This window comes from Bos grunniens, chromosome 11 (assembly GCF_055505025.1).
Source record: "Bos grunniens cultivar Pamir isolate PY7600 chromosome 11, Bosgru_T2T1.0, whole genome shotgun sequence".
Classification (NCBI taxonomy): domain Eukaryota; kingdom Metazoa; phylum Chordata; class Mammalia; order Artiodactyla; family Bovidae; genus Bos; species Bos grunniens.
This window is the reverse complement of record NC_141175.1, coordinates 86393543-86414479: the sequence shown is the minus strand read 5'-3', so window position 1 is coordinate 86414479 and position 20937 is coordinate 86393543. Positions and strand designations below refer to the sequence as shown.

At 41.3% G+C, this 20937-nt stretch overlaps 1 protein-coding gene across 2 annotated transcripts; it reads left to right on the top strand.

The window, feature by feature from the left end:
• The first annotated feature begins 13412 nt into the window (after positions 1-13412).
• GEMIN6 (gem nuclear organelle associated protein 6) lies at positions 13413-17277 on the top strand. Of its 2 annotated transcripts, XM_086327390.1 has the most exons (4): positions 13413-13504; positions 13739-13841; positions 14056-14199; positions 16628-17277. In XM_086327390.1, the coding sequence occupies exons 3-4, from the start codon at positions 14075-14077 to the stop codon at positions 17001-17003; spliced, it is 501 nt and encodes a 166-aa protein (XP_086183516.1). In that variant the 5' UTR covers positions 13413-13504; positions 13739-13841; positions 14056-14074; the 3' UTR covers positions 17004-17277. The 2 variants fall into 2 exon arrangements, with proteins under 2 accessions (XP_086183516.1, XP_086183517.1); XM_086327391.1 differs by lacking the exon at positions 13739-13841.
• The last annotated feature ends 3660 nt before the right edge of the window (positions 17278-20937 follow it).

Sequence of the window (20937 nt, the reverse complement as noted above, 5' to 3'; positions counted from 1 at the left end):
TATTTTTCTGGAATTCAGATGCATGAGCTGCTTAATTTTTGAGATTTTTTTGAGATTAATTCTTTGTCAGTTGTTTTGTTTGCTGTAATTTTCTCCCATTCTGAAGGCTGTCTTTTCACCTTGCTTAGAGTTTCCTTCGTTGTGCAAAAGCTTTTAAGTTTAATTAGCTCCCATTTGTTTATTTTTGCTTTTATTTACATTACTCTGGGAGGTGGGTCATAGAGAATCCTGCTATGATTTACGTCAGAGAGTGTTTTGCCAATATTTTCCTCTAGGAGTTTTATAGTTTCTGGTATTACATTTATATTTTTAATCCATTTTGAGTTTATTTTTGTGTATGGTATTAGAAAGTGTTCTAGTTTCATACACAAAAATAAACTCAAAATGGATTAAAGTGGTTGACTAGTTTTACGAATGGTTGACTGGTTTTCCCGGCACCACTTGTTAAAGAGATTGTCTTTTCTCCATTGTATATTCTTGCTTCCTTTGTCAAGGATAAGGTGTCCATAGGTGCGTAGATATATCTCTAGGCTTTCTATTTTGTTCCATTGATCTGTATTTCTGTCTTTGTGCCAGTACCATACTGTCTTGATGACTGTTGCTTTGTAGCATAGCCTGAAGTCAGGCAGGTTGATTCCTCCAGTTCCATTCTTTCTCAAGATTGCTTTGGCTATTCGAGGCTTTTTGTAATTCCATACAAATTGTGAAATTATTTGTTCTAATTCTCTGAAAAATATGTTGGTAGCTTGATACGGATTGCATTGAATCTATAGATTGCTTTGGGTAGTATACTCATTTTCACTATATTGATTCTTCCAATCCATGAACATGGTATATTTCTCCATCTATTTGTGTTATCTTTGATTTCTTTCATCAGTGTTTTATAGTTTTCTATATATATGTCTTTTGTTTCTTTAAGTAGATTTATTCCTAAGTATTTTATTCTTTTCTTTGCAATGGTGAATGGAATTGTTTCCTTAATTTCTCTGTTTCCTCATTGTTAGTGTATAGGAATGCAAGGGATTTCTGTGTGTTAATTTTATATCCTGAAACTTTACTGTATTCATTGATTAGCTCTAGTAATTTTCTGGTGGAGTCTTTAGGGTTTTCTATGTAGAGGATCATGTCATCTGCAAAGAGTAAGAGTTTTACTTCTTCTTTTCCAATCTGGATTCCTTTTATTTCTTTTTCTGCTCTGACTGCTGTGGCCAAAACTTCCAAAACTATGTTGAATAGCAGTGGTGAGAGTGAGCATCCTTGTCTTGTTCCTGACTTTAGGGGAAATGCTTTCAATTTTTCACCATTGAGGATAATGTTTGCTGTGGGTTTATCATATATGGCTTTTATTATGTTGAGGTATGTTCCTTCTATGCCTGATTTCTGGAGGGTTTTTATCATAAATGGATGTTGAATTTTGTTGAAGGCTTTCTCTGCATCTATTGAAATAACCATGTGATTTTAATCTTGTAATTTGTTAATGTGGTGTGTCACATTGATTGATTTGCAAATATTGAAGAATCCTTGCATCCCTGGGATAAAGCCCACTTGTTCATGATGTATGATCTTTTTAATATGTTGTTGGATCCTGTTTGCTAGATTTTTTTTTGAGGATTTTTGCATCTATGTTCATCAGTGATATTGGCCTGTAGTTTTCTTTTTTTGTGGCATCTTTGTCTGGTTTTGGTATTAGGATGATGGTGGCCTCATAAAGTGAGTTTGGAAGTTTACCTTCCTCTGCAATTTTCTGGAAGAGTTTGAGCAGGATAGGTGTTAGCTCTTCTCTAAATTTTTGGTAGAATTCAGCTGTGAAGCTGTCTGGTCCTGGGCTCTTGTTTGTTGGAAGATTTCTGATTATGGTTTCAATTTCTGTGCTTGTGATATATCTGTTAAGATTTTCTATTTCTTCCTGGTTCAGTTTTGGAAAGTTCTAAGAATTTGTCCATTTCTTCCAAGTTGTCCATTTTATTGGTATATAGTTGCTGATAGTAGTCCTTATGATCCTTTGTATTTCTGTGTTGTCTGTTGTGATTTCTCCATTTTCATTTCTAATTTTGTTGATTTGATTCTTATCCCTTTGTTTCTTGATGAGTCTGGCTAATGGTTTGTCTATTTTATCTTCTCAAAGAACCAGCTTTTAGCTTTGTTGATTTTTGCTACAGTCTCCTTTGTTTCTTTTGCATTTATTTCTGCCCTAATTTTTGTGATTTCTTTCCTTCTACTAACCCTACAGTTCAGTTCAGTTCAGTCGCTCAGTCGTGTCCAACTCTTTGCAATCCCATGAATCGCAGCACGCCAGGTCTCCCTGTCCATCACCACCTCCCGGATTTCACTCAAACTCATGTCCATGGAGTCAGTGATGCCATCCAGCCATCTCATCCTCTGTCGTCCCCTTCTCCTCCTGCCCCCAATCCCTCCTAGCATCAGAGTCTTTTCCAATGAGTCAACTCTTTGCATGAGGTGGCCAAAGTACTGGAGTTTCAGCTTTAGCATCATTCCTTCCAAAGAAATCCCAGGGTTGATGTCCTTCAGAATGGAGTGGTTGGATCTCCTTGCAGTCCAAGGGCCTCTCAAGTGTCTTCTCCAACACCACAGTTCAAAAGCATCAATTCTTTGGTGCTCAGCTTTCTTCACAGTCCAATTCTCACATCCATACATGACCACTGGAAAAACCATAGCCTTGACTAGATGGACCTTTGTTGGCAAAGTAATGTCTCTGCTTTTCAATATCCATAACTAGGTTGGTCATAACTTTCCTTCCAAAGAGTAAGCGTCTTTTAATTTCATGGCTGCAGTCACCATCTGCAGTGATTTTGGGTTCTTCATTTCTTCCTTTTCTAGTTGCTTTAGGTGTAGAGTTAGGTTATTTATTTGATTTCTCTCCTATTTCTTGAGGTAGGTTTATATTGCTATGAACCTTCCCCTTAGCACTGCTTTTACTGAATCCTATAGGTTTTGGGTTGTTGTGTTTTCATTTTCGTTCATTTCTATGTGTATTTTGATTTCTTCTGTGATTTGTTGGTTATTCAGAAGTGTGTTGTTTAGCCTCCGTATGTTTGTATTTTTAATAGTTTTTTTTCCTGTAGTTGACATCTAATCTTATCGCATTGTGATCAGAAAAGATGCTTGAGATGATTTCATTTTTTTTTTTTTAATTTACCAAGGCTAGATTTATGGCCCAGGATGTGATCTATCCTGGAGAACGTTCCGTGTGCACTTGAGAAAAAGGTGAACTTCATTGTTTTAGGGTGAAATGTCCTATAGATATCAATTAGGTCTAACTGGTCCATTGTATCATTTAAAGTTTGTGTTTCCTTGCTAATTTTCTGTTTAGTTGATCTATCCATAGATATGAGTGGGGTATTAAAGTCTCCCACTATTATTGTGTTACTGTTAATTTCCCCTTTCATATTTGTTAGCATTTGCCTTACATATTGTGGTGTTCCTATGTTGGGTGCATATATATTTATAATTGTTATATCTTCTTTTTGTGTGGATGCTTTGATCATTATGTAGTGTCCTTCTTTGTTTCTTTTCACAGCCTTTATTTCAAAGTCTATTTTCTCTGACATCAGTATTGCTACGCCTGCTTTCTTTTGGTCTCCATTTGAGTGAAATATCTTTTTCCAGCCTTTCACTTTCAGTCTGTATATGTCCCTAGGTTTGAGGTGGGTCTCTTGTAGACAGCATATATAGGGGTCTTGTTTTTGTATCCATTCACCCAGTCTTTGTCTTTTGGTTGGGGCATTCAACCCATTTACATTTAAAGGTAATTATTGATAAGTATGATCCCATTGCCATTTACTTTGTTGTTTTGGGTTTGAGTTTATAAACCTTTTCTGTGTTTCCTGTCTAGAGAAGATCCTTTAGCATTTGTTGAAGAGCTGATTTGGTGGTCCTGAATTCTCTCAGCTTTTGCTTGTCTGTAAAGCTTTTGATTTTTCCATCATATTTGAATGAGATCCTTGCTGGGTACAGTAATCTGGATTGTAGGTTTTTCTCTTTCATCACTTTAAGGATGTCCTGCCATTCCCTTCTGGTGTGAAGAGTTACTATTGAAAGATAAGCTGTTACCCTTGTGGGGATTCCCTTGTGGTTTATTTGTTGTCTTTCCCTTGCTGCTTTTAATATTTGTTCTTTGTGTTTGATCTTTGTTAATTTGATTAATATATGTCTTGGGGTGTTTTGCCTTGGGTTTATCCTATTTGGGACTCTCTGGGTTTCTTGGATCTCTGTGGCTATTTCCTTCCCCATTTTAGGGACGTTTTCAACTATTATCCCCTCAAGTATTTCTCATGGCCTTTCTTTTTGTCTTCTTCTTCTGGGACTTTCGAATGTTGGGGTGTTTACCATTGTCCCAGAGGTCTCTGAGGTTGTCCTCATTTCTTTTTTCCTCTCTGCTTCATTTATTTCTACTATTCTATCTTCCACCTCACTTATCCTATCTTCTGCCTCAGTTATTCTACCATTGGTTCCCTCCAGAGTGCTTTTGATCTCAGTTATTGCATTATTCATTATTGACTGACTCTTTTTTATTTTTTCTAGGTCCTTGTTAAACTTTTATTGCATCTTCTCAATCCTTGTCTCCAGACTATTTACCTATAACTCCATTTTGTTTTCAAATTTTTGGATCATTTTTACTATCATTATTCTGAATTCTTTGTCAGGTAGATTCCCTATCTTCTCCTCTTTTGTTTGGTTTAGTGTGCTTTTATCATGTTCCTTTACCTGCTGAATACTTCTCTGCCTTTTCATCTTATTTAGGTTGCTGTGTTTGGGGTGGCTTTTCTGTATGCTGGAAGTTTGTGGTTCCTCTTTATTGTGCACATTCCTCCTTGTGGGTGGGGTTGGCTGACTGGCTTTCAAGGTTTCATGGTTAGGGAAGCTTGTGTCAGTGTTCTGGTGGGTGGAGCTGGATCTCTTCTCTCTGGCGTGCAATGAAGTGTCCAGTAGTGAGTTTTGAGATGTCTGTGGGTTTGGTGTGACTTTTGGCCACCTGTATTTTTGTGCTCAGGTTATGTTCCTGCGTTGTTGGAGAATTAGCTTGGTATGTCTTGCTCTTAAACTTGTTGACTCTTGGGTGGAGCTTGGTTTCATTGTAGGTATGAAGGCTTTTGGATGAGCTCTTGTTGATTGTTGGTCCCTGGAGTCAGGAGTTTTCTGGTGTTCTCAAGTTTTGGATTTAGGCCTCCTGCCTCTGGCTTTCAGTCTTATTCTTATAAGAATAGCCTAAGACTTCTCCATTCATACAGCACTGATGGTAAACATCTAGGTTAATGGTGAAAAGATTCTCAGTGAGGGACTCCCAGAGAGGTTCACAGAGTTACATGAAGAAGAGAAGAGGGAGATGGGAGATAGAGGTGACCACGAGGAAAAGAGGGGGAATCAAAAGGGGAAGCAGTCTAGCCAGTAATCAATTCCCTATTTGCTCTCCACAGTCTGGAACACTCAGAGAGGTTCATGGAGTTCCATAGAGAAGAGAAGAGGAAGGAAGGCGATAGAGGTGACCAGGAGGAGAGGAGGAGGAGTCAAAAGGAGAGAAACCAATTAGCCTGTGATCAGTTCCCTAAGTTTTCTCCACAGCCTGGAACACCCAAAGAGATTCACAGAGTTAAGCAGAGAAGAGAAGGGGGAGGGAGGAAATAGAGGTGATTTGGGGGAGAAAAAGGAGAGTCAAAAAGGGAGAGAGCAATCAACCCAGTAATCACACTCCTAAGTAAAAATTGGTACTGAAGATTGGATTCTTAAAGGTATAGAATTGATAACAAATACCAAAAAGTAAAGATTAAAAATCTAGAATAGAGGTTAGACTCTCAAAAATACAATATTAACAAAACAAAACAATCACAAAAGTTATATAAAAAAATATGAAATTTGCTTTAAAAATAGGGTCTTTTTTTTTCAAAGTAATAGTAGGTTTTAAAAATGAAAAAGGAGTAATAAAGCACTTAAGAATCAAAAAATTATAATAGTAAAATATATCTAGGAATTTCTCTGGAGCTGTTGAGGGCAGTGTGTGGTCAATTCGGTTTCAGATAGTTCCTTGTTCCACCTTATACTTCTTGTCAAGGTCTATAGGTCCCTTCCAATGTAGCCAGTGGAAGGCTACATTAAAATCCTGGGTTTAATGTAGGGTTTTAATCTGTTGTACCTGTCCCTTCCAAAGCCGTTCTCTCTTCTTTGTTTGTTTTGGCTTCCTCTGTTTGCAAGTCTCTTCAGTGTCTAACTTTTGCTCTGACCCAAGAGGGCAACAAAGTGGTCATTTATTTAGGCACACTTGTTCAATTGTGCTGCGGAGAGGGAGGAACATGGCAAACAAGTATCACTGGCATGTGTGGGGAGTGCTTGCAGTGTCTGGGGCACACTGGTTTTGCCCCCGCTCACGGCATGTGTGCTTTCTCAGTCTACACTGCTCAGGCTCCAGGGTGCTCTGCAGGAACTGTCTAAAGAGGGCCCTGGGTTGTGTGCACTTCCCAGATCTACGCTGCTCAGGTTCAGGTTCTCAGGTACTCCACAAAGGCACAGACTTGGTTGGGCCTGCGTTTTGTGTCCTTCCCAGGTCCTAGCAGCTCAGGCAACCAGGTGTTTGGTGAGTGCACTCTCCCCAGGTGGGGTGGTGTGTCTTATCACCTCCCGGGTCCCAGCTGCTTGGTTTCCTGGGTGTGCAGCAGGAGCGCTGTCTCAAGTGTGCTATATGTCTCCTCTGGAGAGCTGATCTCTGGCTGCGACCTTCCTGGTGGACGTCAGCCATCCAGGATCCCAGGAAGACTTGGTTAGCATCTGGGAGCCTGCTCAAAGTTTGGTAGGGGATGCCTGTCTCTGGGGCCAAGTTTGCCCCTTGTCTTCTGGCTCTGGCTGTGACCCGCCTGCCTCCCTGCCTCCGGCGGGGGATGGGCCAGTCCGCTGCCAACTAGTTCTCCTCTGGTATTTGCTCAGTCCTTTGTTCAGTGAGCGGGGCCGGCAGTGTCTTAGGTTAGAGCTTTTCATGGGAAAATTCTCTCTTTCCTCTTTTTTTTTTTTTTTTTTTCTCTCTCTCTCTGGCTATCCCACAGTTTGGGTTGCTATCTCACATTAGCTCCCTCAGATTGCCCTCAAGGCATTCAGGCCCAGGCGTTAGCAGTGCCGCCCGTGCCTCCCTGTTCAGCCCCTGCTTGCTGGTGGTGGGACGTGAGCATCTGGGCTGTTTCTCCGCTGGGAGTTGCAGTTAGGCGTGTAATCTGTGGGTTTTATTTATTTATTTTTTTCCTCCCGGTTATGTTGCCCTCTGAGATTCCAAAACTCCTCACAGACCTGCCGGTGAGAGAGTTTCCTGGTATTTGGAAACTTCTCCTCTTTTAAGTTTCCCTCCCCAGGATGGGTATCCATCCCTAACTGTTTTACCTGATTCCTGATTTTTTATCTTTTATATTTTGTCCTACCTCCTTTTGAAGACAATGGGCTGCCTTTCTGGGTGCCTGGTGTCCTCCGCCAGCATTCAGAAGTTGTTTTGTGGTATTTGCTCAGCTTTCAAATGATCTTTTGATGAATTTGTAGGGGAGAAAGTGGTCTCCCTGTCCTATTCCTCCACTATCTTCTAACTCCGTGATGTACATTTTAAAACATACTGGCTCTCTTATAAGTAATAAATTTACCAATTAGGCAACATTTTTGAAAAGAAAAAAGTATTTTTTAAATATCTCACTGAATAATGTAGACAGCTCACAAATAAAATAGGGGAAGTAGCTATACTAGGAATCCCAGTGCCCTGTAAATGTTTTTATTTAATTATTAAAGAAAGAAAAAAGACTTTAAGATCTTGACATTTCAAAACAATGATGTACTGAATAGCATAGACTCTTGAATGGTTTTCCCTTGTACACAATTCTTTTTGTTGGTTTTTTATACCAGAGACTACATCTTCCCCTGTGTAATCAGTGCTTTATTTTATCCTTTTTCATTAGGAAGCTCAAATACGGGCTTATGATTTGCCACAAAAGAGGGAAGAAAGAGGCCTCCTTTCCACACACACATAAACCTTCTGAAAATTATTGAAGGAGGACAAGAGGATAAATTCACTGGATAGAAAAAAAGAAAAGACTAGGTTGTTTGCTGGAGAGTTTAGTTACTGCATAGCTTCCCTTTAGTTGCCCTCCATAAGGTATAATTCCTCTGAAGACCAGCTTTTCCACACCATTAAGCCACTTGCATCTATGCTGTTGCCACTGTTCATGAGCCACACTGAGAGTAAACAGCACCTGTAGGAATGGGGCTTCTTCTGGTTTTACCTGCTTTAAGGATAAAATCCTAACTTCCAAAATATTATATCTGACTGGGTATATCCTTCTTACAGTTACCCTTGGAGACAGAATTTGCTGGGAGAGTTTAGTTTGCTAGAACACGTGGGTGAAACACATTAACTTAGTACTTTGGGTGTCCAGACAACCAACTGGAGCACAATGGGAAGCTGGTATTTTAGAACACTTACTTTGAAAAGCATGTTCCTCACTAACTGAAAATAGGCTTTTAGGTGACAAATTATACTTGAGTTATTCCCTATTATTTAATTAGTATGATACAGTGGTTAAGAGGGCAGGCTTCGACCTGCCTGCCTGGGTTTGTATTCTAGCTCTGTCACTACCTAGCTAGGTGGCCTTGGGCTTTTGTGCCTCAGTTTCGTTAGCTGTAAAATAAGGATAGTGGTTTATATGTTCATTAAGATTGAGTTAATAGCATTTTTATTATTACTACTGCTACTATTAGTAAGGATAGTAATACACTGTAGTCTTCAGTGCAGTGGATTTAAATTACTTTCTTGAAAAAAGCAAAGGTCCCTTTGTTACCTGCTTTGCCAATTTAAAATTTGACCTATCAATTTGCTTTTTCTGTTCTTAGTTTATCTTGGTCCCTTATGAAGTAAGTAACTCTTTGCTTAAATTATTGTTTTCTGTTTTGTCCCAGATTTTCCCAAAGAACAGCAAATTTATTAATTGGCTAAACAAATCTATGCTGAATGCCTGTTATATGCAGGCATTGAACAAAGTTCTGAGACTATAAAGACAAAACAGGCTCTCTCTCTTGAGGATTTTATTAGGGAGATAAATTAGAAAAGGATTTTGTTGGGGGTGGAAACACTTGAAATAGTTGTTTAAACAGAAAGGAGTTTATTTGTCCCAAATAAAATAGGTAGTTCAGGTCTTCTGTGGATCTTTTTCTTTCTTTTATCTTTCTGTGTGGCATGTAGCTCTTATGTATATTTCCTCAGTGCAAAGTGGCCACCGCACATCCAGGCGGGCTGGAGGAGAAATGATCAAAGGATCAAAAAGGTTTTCGCCTCCTTAGGAGAATTTTCTGTTTTGTTTTGGAAGGGACAGCTTTCTTAGGTACTTCTGTGTATGTCTCACTGGCCAGAAGTATTCCTGTGGTCACTTTTACTGTCAAGGGAAGCTGAAGATTTTTAGCTTTCAAGCCTCATTAGGAGGTTGTGGGAAAGGATTGTTAAATGAACCAACCTACAGTAACTGCCAAAATATAAATATGAGTAACAACAAGCTATAAAATGGTATCAGAGGGCACAGTTGAAAAGGGGGCAAGGTGACAATGAGCTCTTGAAATCACCTGGAGAAGTCTGTATGGAGATCCAACTAGAAATCCTGCAACTGGCATTTCCTTGACATTGCTACTCACAGTCCTGTTTCTGGCCTTTAACTGGCCCAACAGTTGACTAGACACATTGAGACTGATTCTCACCAAACTCGCAAGAGATTAAGGTATAATTTACTCTGCTAATTTATTCATTTATCAGTAGGGACTATTCCAGAGTCAAAAACTCAAATTTCCTATAGGAATTAGGCAGGAAATGTTAAACACATGAATCAGTCAAGTGTGTAAAATAGTAAAAGTGGTGGAAACTAGTTGTAAAGAAGAGAGAAAACCTATCTGAAGGCTTTCAAATTAAAAGACAAAATTTAGGGACCTCCCTGGTGGTCCAGTGGTTAAGACTGCCATGTTTCCAGTGCAGAGGGCATGGGTTTAATCCCTGGCCAAGGAAGTAAGATCCCATGTGCCACATGGCACAGCCAAAGGAGCAGAGAATGTGAGAGAAAAGATGTCAACTGGAGATGAGAAGCTCCAGGGGGAACAAGGATAAGAGTTGACCAGGGAAAGGAAAAGCCACACCCTCTGAACTCACTGAGGACAAGATACAGGAGAGGGCCTGTCTGAGAACTTGTTTAGGTAATGGGCTTCGTTCAGTTTGCTAGAAGTCAGTGATTTGTATCAGCAAATCTGGTAATGAGCCTTTAGTTAGAAGACTAAAGGGAGAGGGGAGAGAAGGGAGGGAAGTGGCCCTGTCTCACTCATGGCTTTATTTTATTTTATTTTTCACTCATGGCTTTAAAGGGGCTAACTTGAGGGGTAAGCTTGAGGCTAGCAACTACCTGTAGAATTTTATGTATAGAAGATAGAGGCCAAAGTCTTTCATTCTGCAATATAGACACTAGGCTTAAAATGCACATGACCCATTGTCACAAATATCTCTTTGGGGCTGAGTTTTTAGGAATTCAAATATTTTCCTTCACATTACAATAACAATCGGAGAAGGCAATGGCACCCCACTCCAGTACTCTTGCCTGGAAAATCCCATGGATGGAGGAGCCTGGCGAGCTGCAGTCCATGGGGTCGCTAAGAGTCAGACACGACTGAGCGACTTCCTTTCCCTTTTCACTTTCATGCATTGGAGAAGGAAATGGCAACCCACTCCAGTGTTCTTGCCTGGAGAATCCCAGGGATGGGGGAGCCTGGTGGGCTGCCGTCTCTGGGGTCACACAGAGTCGGACATGACTGAAGTGACTTAGCAGCAGCAGCAGCACAATAACAATAATTACTATTTGTATTAGTTCTTTGTAGATTTATAGAGGACTTAGAGGTTAGATTAGATTTTGTAGATTAGATGGCAAAATATTATCTACAAAAGCCACCTTAATATCATAAGCCAATCATTCAGTGAGTGAAGGTTTGAAGTGAAGTGAAGTCGCTCAGTGTGTCCAACTCTTTGCAATCCCATGGACTGTAGTCTTCCAGGGTTCTCTGTCCATGGGATTTTCCAGGCAAGAGTACTGGAGTGGGTTTCCACTTCCTTCTCCAGGGGATCTTCCTGACCCAGGGATCGAACCCAGGTCTCCTGCATTGCAGGCAGACGCTTACCCTCTGAGCCACCAGGGAAGCCTGAGTGAAGGTTTGGGTAAGGACTATTTGAAATGATAATATTAGAAACAATACACTTCAAGGATTATATGGAACCCAAATCCCAAGTTGTGAGGGAAAAACTGGTTAACTGTTGGTGTTTCCTGTATTGTTTGACAGTCCTCTAACTCAGTTTTTTTAAATCTACATTTGCAGATTTGCAGGAACTCAAATTTACCACCTTGCACCATTTTTCAGGATCATAGTCTGGAAAAATTCTGGACCAGTCCAGAAGTCAACTAAGTACATGACCACAGATTTGTGATGGAAGCAAGTCCCTTGTGCTTTTCTATGTGGGCGTTAATTCAGCCCTATCCTAGGCTTTTCTTTCCAGCTTCTGTACCCTCCTCAGTTCAGTTCAATCGGTCAGTCATGTCCAACTCTTTGCAACCCCATGAACTGCAGCACGTCAGGGCCTCCCGGTCCATCAGCAACTCCCGGAGTCCACCCAAACCCATGTCCATTGTGTCGGTGATGGCATCCAACCATCTCATCCTCTGTCGTCCCCTTCTCCTGTCCTCAGTCTTTCCCAGCATCAGGGTCTTTTCCAATGAGTCAGCTCTTCACATCAGGTGAAGTGAAGTGAGGTTGCTCAGTCATGTCCGACTCTTTGCGACCCCATGGACTGTAGCCTTCCAGGTTCCTCCGTCCCTGGGATTCTCCAGGCAGGAATACTGGAGTGGGTTGCAATTTCCTTCTCCAGGAGATCTTCCCAACCCAGGGATCAAACCTGGGTCTCCCATATTGCAGGCAGACGCTTTACCATCTGAGCCACCGGGGAAGCTCTAAGTTTCAGCTTCAACATCAGTCCCTCCAATGAACACCCAGGACTGATCTCCTTTAGGATGGACTGGTTGGATCTCCTTGACAGTCCCTTGAGAGTCCAGGGGACTCTTAAGAGTCTTCTCCAACACCACAGTTCAAAAGCATCAATTCTTCAGCACTTAGCTTTCTTTATAGTCCAACTCTCACATCCATACATGACCACTGGAAAAACCATAGCCTGGACTAGATGGACCTTTGTTGGCAAAGTAATATCTCTGCTTTTTAATATGCTGTTTAGGTTGGTCATAAATGGCAACCCACTCCAGTACTCTTGCCTAGAAAATCCCATGGATGGAGGAGCTTGGTGCAGGCTACTGTCCATGGGGTCACAAAGAATCAGGCACAACTGAGCGACTTCACTTTCTTTCTTTCTTCTTTCTTTCTAGGTTGGTCATACCTTTCCTTCCAAGGAGCAAGCATTTTAATTTCATGGCTGCAGTCACCATCTGCAGTTATTTTGGAGCCCAGAAAAATAAAGTCTGACACTGTTTCCACTGTTTCCCCATGAAGTGATGGGACCAGATGCCACGATCTTAGTTTTCTAAATGTTGAGCTTTAAGCCAACTTTTTCCACTCTCCTCTTTCACTTTCATCAATAGGCTCTTAAGTTCCTCACTTTCTGCCATAAGGGTGGTGTCATCTGCATATCTGAGGTTATTGATATTTCTCCCAGCAATCTTGATTCCAACTTGTGCTTCCTCCAGCCTAGTGTTTCTCATGATGTACTCTGCATATAAGTTAAATAAGCAGGGTGACAATATACAGCCTTGACGTACTCATTTTCCTATTTAGAACCAGTCTGTTGTTTCATGTCCAGTTCTAACTGTTGCTTCCTGACCTGTATACAGGTTTCTCAAGAAGCAGGTCAGGTGGTTTGGTATTCCCATCTCTTGAAGAATTTTCCATAGTTTATTGTGATCCACACAGTCAAAGGCTTTGGCATCAGGACTGTAGCAAAGACACATCTCAAGAGTAGGCATCTTAACTGCCTTACCACAGGGCAAACAGGAAATACATTGGTTCTATATCTCTTCCCCAAGGCAATGTCACCTCACACTTACAGAGTTTTAGGATTTACATGAAAGATTGATTTATGGCAAAATTGGAATTCCATTTCTACTCCAGAGGAGGAAGTGGTACAAGTCTTTCTTCTTAAAATTTTTATTTTAAAATGTCCATCAGTAATGGCAGTGAATGGGGAGACCCTCGCGAACAAAGAAGCTTATTATTATTACAGAAAAAAATCTTATCCCCTGCCCACACCCTGCACCCTACTTTTATCATCCCAGGTCTCCGGACTCTCAGAGGTGTGACAAGGCCACGGACTACAAAACAGAGAATTCTGGGGGAAGGAAGTGACGACATGGAGCGAAGCACGCTGGGCTCCGGCGGTTTTAGCCCTAGCGATTCCTTCCTCCCAGCGTGGTTGAAGAGAATCGGGCGCTGCTAGGAGTTTTAACTGGTATTTTTCTCATTTGTCAGGATTACACGTTAATTATTACCTGGTTTGAGTACAGTCCTTAGTATCATGCGGCTGTGGGTCTCGGCTGCTGTCGCTTCGTTTACGCATCTCTGAACAAGTTTTTAGATGAAATTGTCACAGATCCGGGGCCCTCTCCCTGGCGGTATGCAGCGAAAACTTAGAGGGACTGGGTGGATATCAGAGGAGTTTTCTTTTTTCGGTTTTTGTTAATAGTGGTGTGGAGTGAGCTCATTTGTTGGAAGGAGAGCTGAGTGGGTTTGAGCATCTGCGGAGGTCGAAGCCAACGTCAAGGCGGTCTGGAATTGAGATTGGGAAGGTGAGATACAAGCGTGCCAGATAAATTACTCCAGACGCGTCCCCGCAGCAGCTCGTGGTCCCGTGGCTTTCAGACTGAATAGTAAAATTTAACTTTTTCTGGTATGGAAGATGATGCAAATCGCTGGTGTTCTCTACCTCTAGAATGGAAATTAGGGGTGAGACATTTCATTGGGGGGAACATATATATTAATCCTAACTGGTGGTTGTTTTAGATCTAGCCAGCTGGCAGCCATGAATGAATGGATGAAGAAAGGCCCCTTAGAATGGCAAGATTACACTTACAAAGCGGTCAGCGTAACAGCCAGTGACAAGGAGTATAAAGGATGGGTTTTAACCACAGACCCAGTCTCTGCCAAGTGAGTACGAGTCCTGCTTCCCTGAAATCACCCCCCTGCACTGCCTATATGTTATATCCATACCGAAGAAAAGTGAACTCACTCAGTCATGTCTGACTCTCTCTAGCCTACCAGGCTCCTCAGTGCATGCACTTCTCCAGGCAAGAGTACTGGAGTGGGTTGCCATTTCCTTCTCCAGGGGATCTTCCCGACCCAGGAATGGAACCCAGGTCTCCCGCATTGCAGGCAGACGCTTTACCGTCTGAGCCACCAAGGAAGCCATATCCATACTAAGAAAGCAGATAAATAAATGAAAGACTGATTATTCTCATATAAGTACTTAATTTCCTTTCAACCTAAATACTGTCAAACTGTAGATTTCCGTCAAACCAGCCAAGTTTGTAGAAATGAGACACTCCTTTTAATTACATTTTGTTGGAGAATTTCACATATACACAATTGTGAAGAGAGTAATATAATAAACACTAATCTTATTCCGCCTTCCAAATATTTTAAAGCCTATTACTGACTAAAGTTTGTTCATAAATCCTTAAATATATCTCTTAGCAGATTAGGACTCTTTAATAAATGTAACCACATACCATTATAACCACCTAACAAAAGTAATAGTAACTTTAATATTAGCTAATTCCTAGTTTGAGTTCAGGTTTTCCTGATTGTTTCCAAAGTATCTCTTTAATGTTGGCCTATCAACTTGTTGATATGTCTCTTTAAGAATCTTAATCTGTGACTGTACTTTCTCTTTGGTTTTCCATGTTATATTTTGTTGAAGAAATGGAGTCATTTGTCTTCAAATTGAACACACTGTGAATTTAGCTCATTGCATTATCATGGTGTAGTTTAACATGTTCTTTTACCGTTTGTATTTCTTATAAACTGGTATTCATATCTAGAGGTGTGATTAGGATCAGAATTATTTTTTGCAAGGCTACTTTAAAGGTAGTGATACACTCATACTTTATTTTGGGATGATTTTAGATTTACAGAAAAATTGCAAGGAAAGTACAGAGAGTACCTGTGTATCTAACTTCCCCTAATATTAGCAGTTTTCACAACCATCAAACATTTGTCAGAACTAAAAGTTTTCACTAAGTAAACTACAATCATTTGGATTTTATCAGTTTTTCCACTGATGGCCTTTTTATGGATTCCAAGCCAAGGATTTTCTGTTCTAGAATTCAGTCCAAGGTCCCACATTACATTTAATCACCGTGTCTCCTTAGTCTTCTCTGATATGTGGTAGTTTCTCAGTCCTTTTTTAATTGTTTTTCATGACCCTGACACTTTTGAAGAGTTTTGGTGAGGTATTTAACAGAATATCTCTCAATTTGGGTTTGTATGATGTTTTCTCATAGACTGGGATTATAGGTTTTGGGGGACAGTACCACAGAAATGAAATTCTATCATGTCACATTGCATCATATCATATCATATATATTGTATTTTAGTTAGGATTTTTGCATTTATATTCATAAGTGAGATTAGCTTATAATTTTATTTTTTAATCCTGTCCTCTGCTTTTGGTATCAGGGTTATATTAACCTCATTAACTGAGTTATGGCATAATCTCCCTTTTACAGTCCTTAGGAGAATTAGATTGGTTGGATTGGAAATGTTTGATTCTTGACAATTTTATAGAATTTTGTGGTAAAATTGGGCCTTTCCCCCTCTCAACCCCTGCCAGCCCCACACCCCCCCGCCCCTCACCCCCGCCATGGGATGGTTTTAAACTGGTTATTTCAGGTTTTTTTTTTTTTTTTTTTTAAGGTTATAGGACTATTTACATTCTCTCTCTTTCTTTTTGAGTCAGTAGTAGAAATTCATATTTTCTAGGAAGTTTTCTAAGTGTCAAAATTACTGGTTTAAATGTTTTTAATATTTTATACTATTATTTTTTGCTGCCTTATTCCTAATACTATTTATGTGTGCCTTCTTTCTCTTTTTATTAATCTTGCCTGAGTTTTGTGAAATTTATATACCCTTTTCAAAGAACCAGCTTTTGGCTTTGATGATCCTCTTACTGACTTGACTCTTCTGTTTTCTGTTTCATTAATTTTGTGCTGTGTTATTTCTTTGGTCTGCTCTGAAGGGGAGTTATTCATTTGTTTCCTAACTCTAAAAGTTAAATCTGTACTCTCTTCTTTCCTAATACATATTAAAACATTCATAACTTTTAAAGTAATGCTTTAACTACATCCCACAATGATTAGCTGGACAAAAGGTTTAGATGTTTAGGACCTTCAGAGAATTCATGTTAAACAAGTGAAAATATTTGGTGGTGAGAGTATTAATTTAAAGTGGAGAGAACATTCCCTATTGTTCTAGTGACCTGTTGGGGTTGATGCGCTCATTTCATTGCTTCCTTAGTTTTATGGGCCTTTAGGTTTTTCTTTTGCAACTGTGGTCTGAACTTATTTTTCCTCCAAAGTATTGTCCTCGTGAACTTCCTTGAAGATGGAAGCATGTCTGTGACTGGAATTATGGGACATGCTGTACAGACTGTTGAAATTGTGAATGAAGGGGACCATAGCGTGCGAGAGAAGCTGATGCATTTGTTCATGTCTGGAGACTGCAAAGCATACAGCCCTGAGGATCTGGAAAAGAGGAAGAACAGCCTGAAGAAATGGCTGGAGAAGAATCACATCCCCATCACCGAACAGAGAGATTCACGAAAGACTCTCTGTGTGGCTGGGGTCTTGACTATAGACCCACCATATGGTCCAGAAAATTGCAACAGTTCTAATGAGATTATTTTGTCCCGTGTTCAGGATCTTATTCAAGGACATCTTGAAGCTTCCCAATGAGAGGCTAAGAACTATGGATGTACTGATTGAAATAAGATTTCATATTTTTGAAAGTTCTTTGTTGTTTTAGGTAAAATCAAAGATGGGGATTATTGGTACTAATAAGTGAACTGGGCAAGGATGACATCTCAAACAAAATTAACTTGGGGACAACAGAATTACAAGAATCTCTTCTTTTGATGGGAATACACCTCCATTTCTATTAGGCAAGAAATGTATTTGGAAAAAGATGCAACATGTTAGATTCAATATAAAATGCTAAGGTAAAATCACAGTCTTGTTAACACTGCTTATTCTAACTAGATGTGTCTTTTTTTTTTTTAATTTTTATTGAGTTATAGTTAACATACCATACAATTCACTAGCTTTCCTTGCACAGTTCAGTGACTTTTGATGTATTTACCGTGTTGTGCAACTATCACCACAGGCATAGAGTTTTTTTTTTTTTTTTTTTTGGTGGTTGCATGACGTGTGGGATCTTAGTTCCCCGACCGGGGATTGAACTCTCACCCCCTGCATTGGAAGTGTGGAATCTTAACCACTGGGCCACTAGGGAAGTCCCTAGATGTCTCTTTTTTTAAAATGTCTATTAAAAAAATTTTTTTTAGTGTAATGATGAAATAGCTTTTGAATCAGAATGTATTCCTTTTTGGTTGAAACTTGAAAGTTTTGGTAAAATCTTAACACATAAGCCTTATAACTCTCAAAGCCTTAAAAGTGAACACTGGCTAATATATCTGAGGGAAAAGGTAAGTGTGACAAGTATTATGGCTGCTGAGGGGCTGTAAGGGACCGGTCTAGCTGCTGGTTTCCCTGGTAACTGATGAGGCAACCTGACATTAAATCTTGAATAAATAGGAGCCTCCTCCCTGCCGGGTGAGTGAGGGCTGCCGCCAGGTTATGCCTGCTATCCACCACACATGGTGGAGGTGTTGCTCTAGGACCTTGCTTCGGACATGTAAGATCCCTGTGTCCAATAAGCTTTTAATGTCTTTGTTGCTGTCTCTGGGCTCTTTCTGGTCCCAAGGCTGGGCATCCACAAGGCTTGTAGCCCAACAATTCACAAAGTAGCCAGGAGGCTAAGGGTACTCCTGTGACCACTGAGATGTAAGGACGGGGAATGAAAAGTTGTGGGGGATTGGGAGGAATCTCAGGGTGGCCATCCACTAGTGTGTGGAGCCCTGTGGCAGTTGACTAGCCATGAAAGATGGTTTCTGTCTTTTATTGCATTGATGATATCCTGTTAAATTCAGTCTCTTAGCAGTTTATAGAGCAGCCCCATGCCTGTGGCTCATCTGACTGACTGCAGGGGGATGGCTGGTGAACATAGACACAACACAAGGGATCTGAACTACCTACAAAGGACAGCATACCCCTGACCCACCACCTCTAAGCAATTACAGGCTTTAGGGATATTAACTTACGGAGAAGGCAATGGCAACCCACTCCAGGACTCTTGCCTGAAAAATCTCATGGATGGAGGAGGAGTCTGGTAGACTGCAGTCCATGTCTCAAAGTCGGACACGACTGAGCTACTTCACTTTCACTTTTCACTTTCATGCATTGGAGAAGGAAATGGCAACCCACTCCAGTGTTCTTGCCTGGAGAATCCCAGGGATGGCGGAGCCTGGTGGACTGCTGTCTGTGGGGTCGCACAGAGTCGGACACTACTGAAGCGACTTAGCAGCAGTAGCAGCAGCAGGGATATTAACTTAGGACATGAATTGGAATTGGACATGGCCAGTTACCTGGAAGAGTTTGGTACAGGTCTGTGCAATGGCAAAATAATCGGAGTCCCCTTGAGCTTCTGTTCCCAGCTATGGAAAGGGACAGAGCAGTGATGCAGTGTGCTGGAAGAGCAGCTACATGTAGTCTACAAAGTAGTATAACAGATGAGAGACATTATAAAATGCCTACTCAAGTTGTCGAGTAATGCAAAAACCACTATTTAGGATCTAGAAGAGCCGTGCATGACATACAGCACCGCCGTGGACATAATAGTGGCCAAGAAATCCACTTCATTGGCCATAAAGTTCAGATATGGGCCAGTGAAGATGACACACTGGCATTTCTACCCACCCTATGACCCCCCTGCTGCCAGGTTAGTTGAAAGGATGAGTGGATTGCTTCAACAACCAAGATAGGAAATTTCTGTACTTGTGGGCCCAGGAGGCTAACTCCAGCCTAGAAACTATAACTGAACATCCCAGAACAGTTGTCCCAGTGCTTATGCCGTGTTAACCCACAGGCAACTAGTCAACACCATCTGAGTTCAACTGTTTACCCCCAAAGGAACCATTGTCTACTACTGGTCAGGACAATAACTCACTTTTGCCCTTGCCACAATTTCTGCCTTCGGGAACATATTATTAAAGAAATGGCTCTGGAATTGGCAGGTAAGTCCCCTGTGGTTTGGGTAAGTCCCCTGTGGGGAATAGGATTAGAAAGGGACAGATTTCACCTGTCTTACACCTGCCCCACCTGAGAGGAAGGCAGGCATTTACTGGAGGAAGGCACCATTTATTATATTAACCTTACAATCTTCTGCCACCTTGCCTGTATTTGGCACAGTCTGTGGGGACTAAGGGTAGCTGAGCAGGATGAGGGTAGATTTGGCTAATGATCATGATCTCCCCTATATCGTGCCTGTTAAACATCTTGGCGTTTCACCTGTCTGAGCAGAGGGAGCTGCTCGCAGATTGGGAGGTATCAGTGACCTCTTTGCTGGGTCTACAGCAAGATGTCCTCCCTGGGACTTCCGTGAAAAATGGACCCAGGAAGTGCCTGGCTCCAAATTTACCCACGTCTTACACTTTTGATACTCTTCAGCTGCTGTTGTCTGTATTGCACTTGTTTTATTGGGTGGAGGTGCACCTCTACATACCTGACCCCAGGAATATCACATAAGAGAGGCAGACTTAAGGGGGTAAGGGTTGTGGAGTGTATGGTCAGGTCACTCAAGACGGCTGCCCTTTGCTGTCTGTACATCTGCTTGATGAGTCCCTGCTGCGCCTACACTGTGTTGGAACAAATGTGCTCGCCCTTGCCCCAGCCAGTGAGTGTTCTAATCCTTGGGCCAGAATGGCTCCATCTGCTAGTTTATTAATGGGAAACATCTGCCCTGATGATGGTTGTTAACCTGAGGGGCTGTAAGGGATGGGTCTCAGTTGCTGGTTTCCCTGGTAACTGAGCCAACGTGAGGTCAATTCCCCCTGTAAAAGGTAGTCTCCAACCACCTTTTAAAAGGTGGTCTTGCCCCCCCGCCCCGAGCCAAGACCGCCGCTATCACTGTGTCCTGCTCGCCACCTTGTCTGTCTGCCACATGTGATGGGTTGTTCCTCCAGGACTTTTCTTCAGGTGTGTAAACTCCCCCATCTATTAAACCAGTGATAGCTGTGTCGCTGTTTCCAGACTCCCTCTTTGGACTGACTCGGCAACTGCAAGGCTTGCACGCCTGTAGATACAGCCCAACTGGGACTTTTCAGGGGAATGTCTACAGTGACCCCAGGGTTCCCGCATCAGGTTAGAACCCGAGGATGGGTTAGCACACTTCAGGCCCTTAGCAGAATCCAGCCTGCTGCCTCTGTTTATTAAAGTTTTATTGGAACACAGCTATACCCACTGCTTTGTGTATTGTCTGTGGCTGTTGTTGAACCACAGTGGCAGAGTTGAGTATTGACAGAAATGATATGGATTGTATCTTCAGAAAAATATGGCTGTTTACAGAAAAGCTTGCCCTAGGAGAGCCTTGAACTAGCATGGTCCACCAGGGGTCAAGGAGGGTTTATGTCCCATCCATACAAAAGGAATCTTGTGCCTTTTGGAAGAAATACTTTAAAATACTTGGGTTTTAGGGGGTCTTTGGAAGCACTTTGATAACATAGCTAAATTACTTTCCTGCATGGTTGTCTAATATTAACAGGATGTATCCAAG

Excerpts from the sequence above, each read along its gene's own strand:
- GEMIN6 (XM_086327391.1), top strand. The coding sequence starts at position 14,075 with ATGAATGAATGGATGAAGAAAGGCCCCTTAGAATGGCAAGATTACACT. Across the intron at positions 14,200-16,627 it reads ACAGACCCAGTCTCTGCCAA|TATTGTCCTCGTGAACTTCC; the intron begins GTGAGTACGAGT and ends TTTCCTCCAAAG.